Source organism: Nymphaea colorata, chromosome 2, assembly GCF_008831285.2.
Source record: "Nymphaea colorata isolate Beijing-Zhang1983 chromosome 2, ASM883128v2, whole genome shotgun sequence".
Taxonomy (NCBI): domain Eukaryota; kingdom Viridiplantae; phylum Streptophyta; class Magnoliopsida; order Nymphaeales; family Nymphaeaceae; genus Nymphaea; species Nymphaea colorata.
Genome location: NC_045139.1, coordinates 10,763,766 through 10,775,698, shown reverse-complemented (window position 1 = coordinate 10,775,698; position 11,933 = coordinate 10,763,766). Strand labels below are relative to the sequence as shown.

General features: G+C 37.6%; 1 protein-coding gene across 1 annotated transcript; it reads left to right on the top strand.

Moving 5' to 3' along the window:
* Window positions 1–9,679: 9,679 nt before the first annotated feature.
* LOC116249281 (ethylene-responsive transcription factor 3-like) lies at window positions 9,680–11,400 on the top strand. Its single transcript, XM_031622502.2, has one exon. The coding sequence runs from the start codon at window positions 10,360–10,362 to the stop codon at window positions 11,050–11,052; it is 693 nt and encodes a 230-aa protein (XP_031478362.1). The 5' UTR covers window positions 9,680–10,359; the 3' UTR covers window positions 11,053–11,400.
* Window positions 11,401–11,933: the final 533 nt, after the last annotated feature.

Genomic DNA, 11,933 nt, shown 5'->3' with positions numbered 1-11,933 from the left:
TATCGGATGGAACCCCAACTCAGTCAGATTGTTCAACAAACATTTCTAGTTAAGGCTTGAGTCTGAAGCAAGCGAAGCTCAAATAAGGCGGCGGTAGATGGATTGAGAGAGAAGCTAGCTAGGAACAAAAAAAACGTTGATTATTCACATGCGCCTTGGTTCTTTCCCTTGATGCGTCACGTTCAATTGTATAAAATGCAAACAAGATGCTTCATTTGGTCGGTAGATTATAAGAGAAGCAACACGTTATGCATATTGTTGGCGCGGAAGGAGTTGATGCATGTGAATCCATCTGGTGGCCCGGCCCGATAAGAGTTGGGTTCGGGTTGGCTCGAAACCCGAGCTCGGCTCAGGCCCAACTTTCCGATAAGAGTTGGGCTCGGGTTGGCCCGATGACTGAAACCCAAACCCAAGCATGAGCCTAGGCCCGATATCTCGAATAAAATAAAAAATAAAAAATAAACAAAATTTGAATATGAAATATATTTTAGTAATGAAATATATATTATTATTAAATAAAAATAATAAAGAATTAAAAAATAATCGAGTTTTTTTCGGGCTGGGTACCCATCGGGTACCCAGGCCTGTTGCCGAGGTGTAGACAACACCCTAAAACTTAGTACCTTTGGGAATGGGAGGCTCAATTAAAATTGATTTGCTCAAATGGAGTGGATGTATATGCACACGATTGAGCAGGCATACACCCAAAAAGAAAAAAAGAGAGATCATGTGCTGCAGATCGATTGTTAGAGCTAAGTTATGCAATCATGTGTAACTAACGGTTTTTACAAAAATTACAAATATTGTTGAAATTCCCTTCCGCAAGCTAGGTTATATTATATGTGCACACAAACCATAATAAAAAATCAGCCATTTTTTCTGTCGGGAAGGATTAATAATTTGCCGGCCAAGCTCGTCGCCAACTATAGGTTTTGATTGTTTAAAATAAAATGAAATGTATACTCGAAACCGATTAATGAAATGATGGTTAATCTTAATTAAGCTTAATATAGTTTTTGCAGTAATTGCACACACACACACATATATATATAATTTGTATTTCTAAGAAAAAAATATCTTCCAAAAAAAGGCAAGAGATGTTCATTAGGGAGACTGATTTGTTTTTTTTTTCTATGAAGAGTCTTTTTGCCTTTTAAAAATACAATTGTGTTTCTATTTTTTTTTCAACTTAATTTTCATCATATGATCTCCTAAAATTCGATGGCTTATATGATCTGGATCTAATAATATAAATGTTTATATAAGTGAGTCAATGATGACTCATCTAACCAAAGCAGTCTATCTAAAGTAGATGAATATTCGAGAGAAAAATAAAAAGAAAAATATTATATACTAATATTAGATGACAAAAATATCAATCACTTTACCAATTACTTTTTTCTCTTACCCGTCCATAATGTTAGATTGTATAGTTCAAATTAGATGGTTGGGTGACCTGAAGTGCCACCCCCACCATGCTTCAAGTTTTACGTCGATGGCTCTCCTTTTGTAGCATAGAAGGTTGATGCCACAGAGATTCGAAACGACAACCAGCTGCCTATTAGCCCTCGCCTCGACCGTTGCACCAACCTCTTGGGAATAATGCATCTGTTATACTTACCAGCATGACTATTATCTTAAAAAAATTAAAAATTACTTTAATTAGCTTTTATTTTTTTAGTGAAATTTAAATGAGACAGTTGCTAGATGTCATTGGATGACAAAATATTCAACAATTATCCCAAAAGATACCATGCTATAGAAGTGTTAGAAATGGTTTATGGTATAGTGACATCATTGTTCTTTACGATAGTTTATGATGTATCGACCAATAAACTTTAAAATTATCAACAATATCTAGAGGCCTCAAGCCAATTTTATATAGAAAAATTGAATGGCAACTTATCTTTGTAGAGGTACCGAAAGCATCTTATATCATATGAAGATAAAGGGTTGGGTGGATGCTTCGGCTTTCTATCGGGTGGTAAGAAACCCCGTTCACTTGAAAGTATAACAGATGCTCTTGACCCAAGTCATGGCCACCACACCTCGTGGCTTGAGCCTTGAGAGGTTTGAATCTGATTTCAATGCCTTAGGGTATCTCCCCTACCGTTGTTACATAATATTCTATCAATTTATCCTAATTTTTGTGGCATGTTCATGGAACAATATAAAGAGCATGTTACTGTTACCAAGCTGGCCCTTCAAAATCTGTTAGTATATATATATAAAACTACTAATCAACTCCTCTTGGATGACAAGATTAATCTATAATGATCGAAAATTTTAGTGATTTAAGTAGTGTCTATGAGAATCAAACTAACGACTAGACTCTCACCATCCCCCATTTTTCAGTCCAGATAAGTAGTGTCTATGAGAATCAAACTAACGACTAGGCTTTTACTATCCCAACCAGCTAAGCTACTACCTAAAAGGCTAGAACTCTTTTAGTTTGTCTTTTTTGCGCAACCATGAACATTAATGCTTCAAATTTATTAATTTATGGTAGAAGGTGTGACATGAAACTGTAATATCAAATTTAAGGAAAACAATAACAAGAAACATTCATAAAATAGTTAAAATGTATGTTACTTTTCAACGTTGTGATAAAATAGTTAAAACGCCGTCAGCAGAGAAAAAGAAAATAAAAGAAGAAACTAAGAACAACTTTTTTTGTTTAAACAGTCTCTTTTCAGCTATACCCAATAATGCTATTACATGATTAAGTATATTCAAATCCGTGGACCTCTTTTTATTAGTTTAATTAAGCGATTGTTTTTTCCCTACCAATGCTAGAAAATTACAAAGGTTTGGAAATTATTGGGCACCAAAAAGGATACATATATATAGGTTTTATGTCATGACTTGTAGAGGAAAGAATATATAGTAAATTGTCAGCAGCCTATAGTTGACACATGCAAATACTTTTACGGATTTTTTTATTAAATAAAAATAGATAAATGTAATTGTGTAGTTAATAATATTGGAAAATTATGTATTGGTCTTTTCATTGTTTACATAAGGGAAACCACACTTTACGCAAAACTCCTAAGATCATACCCTTATACTTTTAATGTGGTGTCCCGCTTTGGAACTTGAGTGAACCTACAGTAGCCTTTTTATGGGTTGATGTGGATAAATCTTTTTAAGTGTTTTCCAAAAATTACTTTCTTTAAGTTGGGACACTTAAACCGAATTACCAAACCCAATGTGATACTGCAGACTCTATGGCAAGGTAGATCGACATTGGCATCACCTTATTATTTCATGGAATAATTTGAATAAGAAAACATATAGAGAGACACATCCTACCTACAACATATAGACTTACAAACAGAGCTCGAGAATCATCCGATAGATGGTTTTGCTAAATTTAAATGATTTTATATGTGAGTAGGAAGAGTATTTCATCCTACCGCCCAATAAAAAAAACCCAAGTTCCTTCTCTTTTGTTAAGTAGAATTGACAATGACTGAAACGTAGAAAGAAACATGTAGTTACGTTATGTATGTAAACAATACAAGTTGTCACCATATATACACGAAAATGGATAGGAAGTCTCAATCTCAGTCTTAATCGTGCATGTAGACTTTGAGATGACACAGAAGTGCACGTCTGAGCATAATATCTCTTTCATTTTAAAAGATCTTCTCATCGATCCCATCCTTCTCAACCAATAAAAAGCCAGAATACAGTCGGATGATTTTTGTTGTTTCAAAGATGTGGGTGTTTGCTTAAGGCCTTCAAGTTAAACAAAAAAGAAAAAAAAAATCCATTTCATCTGCGGGGATGCTATTCTTATTGGACACAATCAATAAAATTGAAACGATACAGAGAAGATTAACATGGCCCCATTGGTGGGGATGGTACTGCACCGGCTTTAGAAATCTAAATATGCAGTGCTTTTCCGGTATATTGAATTGGTCAATTTATTAATTTAGGATGAACCCGGAGATATGTTTAATTATCTGTTTATTTTTATACAAAAAAGGTAAATACTCTAGTTTTTTTACGCTAAGAAGCACCTGAACGAGGCTGCTGCTATTTATTACATAAAAAGGGAAATAAAGCCCTAAAAGCTAGGAACATGACTGAGATATTGCATGCTTTTATATATATATATATATATATATATATATATATATATGGAGATATGGAGAGAGAGAGATTGGTAGAAACCAGACCAATAGGTAGGTCAGGGGCAAAACCAAACCCTTTAAATATTAAATATGATATTTAAAGTGTTTTTTTGGTTTGAAATTTAATCTTACCAATATGATATTAAAGATAGGCTAATGCAAAATATTTATTAAGTTGATCATTTTTTGGGTTTTAATTTTGTTTTTATAATGAGGAAAATTAAATGGCTGTCATAAGCATCAACATTTTGATAATAGAAAAATTGACATTTTTCATAAAACAACTTTATTCAAACCATGTTTTATATCAGAATAATTTTTATAAATATAATAGGATGTTTATATTTTGTTTAAAATAAATTTTTAACAAAATATTAAAGGGTCTGGTTTTTATCCCTGACTTAAGTATCTGGTTTTTAAATATCCAGAAATTTATGACCTTGCCACTACCATTATTTTTCCCTACCCACCTTAACCCTCACAACATTAGTATTCTCAAATAGGCTTCAAAAATAGGCCCTCCTATACCTTATAACAACGGGATGAAATTAAGGATAGAAACAACAAGTCATTTTGGTGATTAAGCACACAAAAAGACTGTGCACTAGCTGGTGTTCGAAGAAACTCGGCTCATGCTCGACTCATTTATAAGTGAGCCGAGTTCAAGCTTACAAAGATGCTCAAAGTGAAGAACTCGACTCGTTTATACTCGACTCGACTTGCAAACTGGTACTCTATATAATATTGCCAAAACCGGTTCACCGAGTCACTGGTTTTAACTTTTAGGACAAAAACAATTTTTCACAAGTTATTCTGAGTTACAAGAGTTAACACTTACACGAGTGAAATGAGTTAATGCTTACACGAGTTAACGCCTAAACGAGTTGAATCGATTAAACGAGTCGAGTTCGAGGTCAATTTTGTATAGTCGAGTTGAGCTCGAACTTGCTATAAGGAGTTTGGCTCGAGTTCAAGCCGAGTTTGAGTTTGATTTTTTTGAGCAAAGTAAGCTCGAGCTCGACTCGGCTCCTGATAGCAGCGCAGCCCGAGAGATGAAGATCATCTCTCCATCATGCCTCATTTCTCCCTCTACTTGGGTGTGAATTGGGAAGCAATTTGAGTTTAAGCAAGCATTAAACATGAGAAAAGTAGAGATCGCCTCTAGCAGGAGTAGAACAGGAAATTTTTGGTAAAGAAGCGCTTGTTCAAAAAGAAGCTTAGAGATAATGGAATGATCAAAACTTACTAGAAAAATAATTAAGGGGCCAACAGTATATGAATCAACACATTGTTGGAAGCCACCAATGTAAAAACAAATAAATTTTGTGGGACTGTATGTCCACACAAGCAGACATGTGGTTCCTCCTCCCCTATTGCTTTCATATTAGGAAATTGAAGCATGGCCGCAAAGCAAAAGCCAAATTTTAAAGCTCAAATGGGCTGATAGAGCTAGGCTGCTGGGGCACAAAATAATATCAATAACATCCTTATTGTGACAATATTTTGTCACATACACACAAATGCTGGCTTTGTTGACCTTGTCAAAGATACTCTAACTTTAAATGAATTTTTAAAGACGGGATAGTCAATAAAGTACATGGAAGTTTTTGAAAGCAGACCTTCTATCCCTAAGGGATGGGGAAAAGGATAGTAGCTTCGGCTTTCAAGACAATAAGATGAAATACTCTTCTTGCTCGTCCCAAATCTTTTTTGTTTTACTAGTCACATTTTGATTCTTAGGTGAGCAAGAGAAGCATTTCATCTTATTGCCCGAGATGAGAGCTGAATTTAAGTAAGCTGCCGATTTAGTGGTTTAATTGAAACAACTAGAGCCACTCCCACATTGGGCTCGGGTCTCTGGTCCGATAGATACCAACCTGTTATCTAATAGTTTCGATTCTAGCCTAGAAAATGTTAAGAATGAAGACAAAACTTCTTTGAAGGGCATTACAATCCATCACCCTTAAAACACATGCATCTACACATGTGGGACCTTAGGTTTGAGTGTTGAACCAGCTCCGTGAAACAACTCAACCCACTCCGATACTCGGCTCGTGCACTTGGTCTAACAAATTCCAACCCACTTTCTAGCAGTTTCGGCTCTAGCTCAATAAAAGATATAAACTAGGACAAATAACCACTTAACATCGCTCTTTGTAAGCTCATGTAAATCTCTCACAATTTTCAATACTGGACTAAACTTCTAAAAACGATTCATTACAGTACGACGACAGAATAAAAAATATACCATTTGTTAAAAAGTAAAATTGAAAAACATATAAACATAAAAAACTAATAAATGTATGACTGAACCGAAAAAAAAAACTGATATTCGATTAAGGCATCAGTTCAAGTTCGGCTTTAAGAAAGACCGGCTGATCCAATTTTGGATCAAATTCAGATTTAAGCAAATATCGTATAGGCTTCAAATTCAATTTGGATTACATTTGGTTTTAAACAGACACCTTATATCCAACGTCTACATATTTTGAAAGTTGTATTTAACATACCCCAAATGTGGTTTGGATTTGGATTTGGATGTGATTCCAACATTGGATTCAAATCATATTCTATTTGTGAATCAGATATGGTATAGATTTTTCTTCATTCGTGTTTGAATCTAAACCCAAATCCAAATCCAAATCCAAATATATGAATGTGGTAAAGAATGCATCCAACTCACATCCTATCCAATCAGAGGTACAACTTAGAAGTGTATCTGTAACCTAACTGCTGATGCATATCCGCACTCCACGAGAGCATTAGATAAGGATGAAGAGAGAAGAAAAATAAAATAATTCCTTCTCTTCCTTGCCAACGCCCTCAACCCTTTTAGTATACATGTGAATGAAAAAGATGCTATAAAGAATCAAGAATCATGTGGGTGCAAATTAATCTTTTAAAAGCTCGACCAATAAAAAAAAAGCTCGACCAATAAAAAATAAAAGAAAAAAATAAAAGGCCTCTCCCTCTTGGGCTAAAGCTGGAGCCATTCGTCTCCTTTCCTTATAAGTCGGCAGTCGGCAACTCTGCTATTCATCTGCTTTAGATTCTCGTTGCAGCGCCACCATGTTCTAGATGAAAATTGCCTTTGAAGTGAAAAAGTTATTCTCCGGAAAAGCTTTCTTAGTTGAAAATAAATTTACTCCTGTTCATTAAAGATGCTAGGTCAGTAATAAGTGAGGTTGGAATTTTTTTTTTCTTATTCAACCATTAATTTCTCTTTTAAAGGATCAAGTTCTTGGCAAGAGCCGAGCAAGAAATTTTTTATGAGGAATGTCAAATTAAAGTTTTTAAATTTTGATTAGGAATGAAATATCATTTTTCAAAATTTTTATATAAAACAAATAAATTTTTTAAAATTTATATGTAAATTAATTTTTTTTAGGTGGCTCCACCCATTGGTTGGGTAGTGGGTACATGGGTCGGTAGTACCATGACAAATATAGTTTTAAAAAAAAGGGAAAAGATGATGATTGTTTTAAAAAAAATTGAAAAATCTTAAAATTAGGAGAAGATAAAATAAATGAAAAGCTAATAAAGCAACATCAGAGAATGAGTAAATAATCCACTAATAAAAATTTAAAAACGAAGACAACCAGTCTAACATTAAAAATGTGAAAAAACGTCTAAAATGAAAATAACAAAAAAAAGTTCTTTTTTTTTACGTCTTGGTGTCTTTTTCAAAAGAACGGTGTTTTCTACTGTTTTTCGACTGATTTATTTTTCATTTTTTTCACAGTTTTTTTTTTTTTTTAAACACGGTTTTGTTGACTATGGTTGGTAGATCATTGGGGGTTCAACTGTCATGGAGCGCTGTCTCCTAAAATTAAAAAAAAAAATTAAATTTTTTTTTTTCAAATAAAAACCTGTGTTTGGGAATTTGACATAGTTGGTCATAGACCAATTGATGGTAAGAGATAAGTCGTTGGTTCGATCTTCAAGGGCAAACAAGACATCTTTCAGCATAGGAATCAAACATAGGTCCAAAAAGTCTGACTGCTAGGTTTTTGGATTCTACGCGTTCAAGTATAACCGATCCATCAAATTTTGAACTTATTTGGATCAAGCACAGTTCGATCTGGATCTACATTTTCTATACCCGAGAAAGCATCACGGATCCAAGTCCCGAATCCAAGATGATTGCTGGATGTACCAAAAGAGAGTCGATTTGGGCATAAAATGAATGACCAAAGTGGGTTCAATTATAAATTTGGTTTGGATATGGATCATGTAACTTCCTTTGGAGTAGGAAAAAAATCCAATTGGAGTGGCAATTTAAGTTGGTTTTAACTAGATCCATTGAGCTTTCGGGCTCTGGGCTCGTGCTGGCCCGACCCGTAAAAATGTGCTGGAGATGCATTCAACTTACTATTTGAATAGAAGAAAAGTATGGCTAAAAGATTTGCCACTAAAAAATAAAAAATAAATAATCATTAAAGCCATCATAAAAAAAGTTCACTGCATCGTAAATCATAGCTAATGCCAATAATTGCTTAAATCTGTATTTTAAATTTAATGGTTTAATGTGATTTGTGGGGTTTAAAGCTTGAAAAGAAATTATTAATCCGCGGTTCAAATAATTTCTGAAATAATGGGAAGTTGAAAAATCCAAGGATCCGTAACCGGATTGTTTTCTTTGATTATATAAAAAATGTCGTTTCTACGGAGACCAAACACCAATAGAGTATCGGTCTTGAGAAGGCGAGCCGTCGACCCAGCCGAGCCGAGCCGAGCCGATATCAACTTTATCTCCCGCCGACCTCCCCCACTCTTTCACCGAGCAGGTTTATGTGGGGACCACGCGTGGTGCTGCATGACACGTGAGCTGACGTCTCCGTCATGGAGAGAGAGAGAGAGAGCCGTCATGGAGAGAGAAACAGGAATTGCAGAGAAAGACCTGCTAAGCGAGAATGAGTCGCCGGAGATGAAGCGATTCGAATCGAATCGGCCACTTAGCCGTGACGTCTTCTTGACATTAAAAAAAAAAATTACAAGGAAAAAACTTGCAGGTATAAACAGAGCAGTTTCATGTCCAAATCATTGAATTGAGGGACTGGAAGTTCTTAACAGGCGGTGCTACTTTTTTTGCGTTGTCGGTACAACACTTAAGCCGACTTGCTATATGTTATGCACCAAGACAATTACATTAGAAAATTAATGCAGGCATTTCAGTATAATTTTTAAATATTTTTGAAAGTCTTTTTATTATTATTTATTTATTTTTAAAAAGAAAATGCAATATTTCTTTTTGCAGTTCAGAACTGATTCAAACAACGGCTCAACCCGGTTCTCTTTGTCCGAGACAGGCTTCTTGGACGGACTCCGATCCATGGACCATGGTCCGATCACTTTTGGGGAGGGGGGATGCACGGCGACTCGGATCAGCCGTCTCCTCTGACAGCATTGACCGACGGCGGATGATGGCGTGGTAACGGCGTTATCTGCCCAAGCTGCCCGACAGCGCAGCCCGTGCCTGCCCTTCTACGCAACAATACACGCACACGCATCTCGTGGGGCGTTTTATGGTTCTCCCCTTCTCCTTCTTTCTCTGCCCTTTGCCCGGCCTCTCCCTCCCCCTTGACCGAACCCCTCTCTCTCTCTCTCTCTCACAGAAGGAGGGCTGAAGAGGGAGAAGGGAAGGGGAGTCTCCTCTGTCTTTCTTATCAGAGCTCTTAATAAATCTCTCCGATCTTTCTCCTCCTCTCTCTAGCCTCTCCATCCTCCTCCTCCTTGCCTTTCTCCTCTCCTTCTCTGTATCCTCTTTCTCGCGTGCCCTTTTCTGGTGGAATTATCTAGGATTTTCCCGAGTTCTGGAGTCCCCGTCTGCCCCTTTGGTGTCTTTCTCCGGTTTCTTGGTTTATGATCTGTATTTTTTCTCCTTCCTGCAGTATTTCTTGGGTTCCTCCTTTGTGGTTTCTCTCTCTCACTCCCTCTCTCTGATCTCTGGCCAGAGAGAGAGAGGGAGGGGCATGGTTAATGGTTTCATGGTTCTCTTTTCCTTTTTGTAATTCCTCTTAGGCTTTCTTGCTCGGTGTATTTTCTGGGTCAGTTTTAGTTTCTATTTTCTGGAAAATAGAGTGTTTCTTTAGCTCTTCATCTGTCGATTCTGCGTTTCTCTCATCCGGGGACCCCTAGTTTTGGAACGCCACAGATTTGGTGGGACGGTTTCAGCACGATTCGATCCTGATTCTCTGAGATTTCTGCTCATCCGATCGCTATGTCGCCTCAATCTAAGAATGAGATGAAGGAAATTGGTGGGATTCTCGCCAAGGACGTGCATTTCCGAGGAGTAAGGAAGCGGCCGTGGGGAAGATTTGCAGCAGAGATTAGGGACCCGTGGAAGAAGTGCCGGGTCTGGTTGGGGACGTTTGACACGGCGGAAGACGCGGCCCTAGCCTACGACGCCGCCGCCCGGGCGCTCAGAGGACCAAAGGCGAAGACCAACTTCCCCTTCGTCCCCGCCGAGGACCGAAGCACCAGCCTCAGCAGTACTGTCGAGTCGTGGAGCAGCCCCAGGAGCAACCTCCATGCCAAGACCCCCTCTTGCTGCGAGGCTGATCTGAAAATGGATCTAAACGTCGATAGAGGGCGCCTATGTCCCGGCTCCCGAGGAGCCGCCGCCGGAGGTGCGTGGCGGACGAAGAAGGGCGCAAAGCGGAGCTGTGCGCCCGACCGAAGGCGGGGCGGAGGTTTCAATTGTTCAGGCCGGGGGTTGGTCCACGAAGGGTTCATTGGTGCTGCCATGGTCGATCCAAACGACTGTCACAGTGATTGTGATTCATCGTCCTCCGTCGTCGATGATGAGGTGAGAAGGCCTCCTATGATGGGGAGGCCTTTGTTGGATTTGAATCTGCCGCCTTCTGAGGATTTTGACGATGACGAAGTTTGCAGCATTTCTTTGAGGCTTTGAGATGTTACTTTCTTTGAAACGAAAAAGGAGGAAAGAAGAGGAGAGATCGAAGTTTCGATATGGAATCAAGTGGGGTTGCTTGATTGCAGAGCTCTTTTTTATCTTCTTTGATAGTTTGGGATGATGACCCGTCTTCCTGATTAGAAGGATTAGGAAATGAGTTTCTTCATAACCCCTAAAACAGAGTAGGAGGGTCATCTTTCCATTTTCCTTTTTCTTTTGACTCGTTTGTTTCTTGGAAATTTTCTGGTTTCGTCTTGTAATCTATTTCATGAATGATAATGATATACAAAATGTTAGAATAGAAAGGACCTCCTTTCTTCAAACAAAACACTGTGCTTTTCTTCAGTAGTCAATTGCACAAATCTATACAAGCACGGAAAAAAGAACTGGGTGAGGCGAATCGGTGGCTATTTGGTGAACTAAAACTTTTACCTTTTATTCATCTATTTATTCTGCCTAAGAATAATGTCTCTCTCCTCATTTGGTTTGGTTGGTAAATTCATGGTAGACTATTGAGGTGGGAGGAGTAGATCGCCAATTTTGAGCCTTTGAGGTGTTGATGATCTCTCTCTCTCTCTCTCTCTCTCTCTCTCTCTCTCTCTCTCACTGTTTCTGTCTGTAATCTACTTCTCATCTGCGGATTTTTTGAGAAATTCTTTGTTCCTATCTTCTTTGGTGTTAATGATCTCTCTTTCGTTTGTTCTATCTATAATCTACTTCTCATCTGCAGAATTTTAGAGAAATTCTTTGTTCTTACCTTCTTTCTTTTGCCCACCTTTTTTTCCTTATTATGGTTGGGGAATTCCCATAGTATAGAGGTAAGTGCAGCTCTTCTTTGTAGGGGTGAAGGAAGGTCCCCAGTATAATACTCTGCTCGT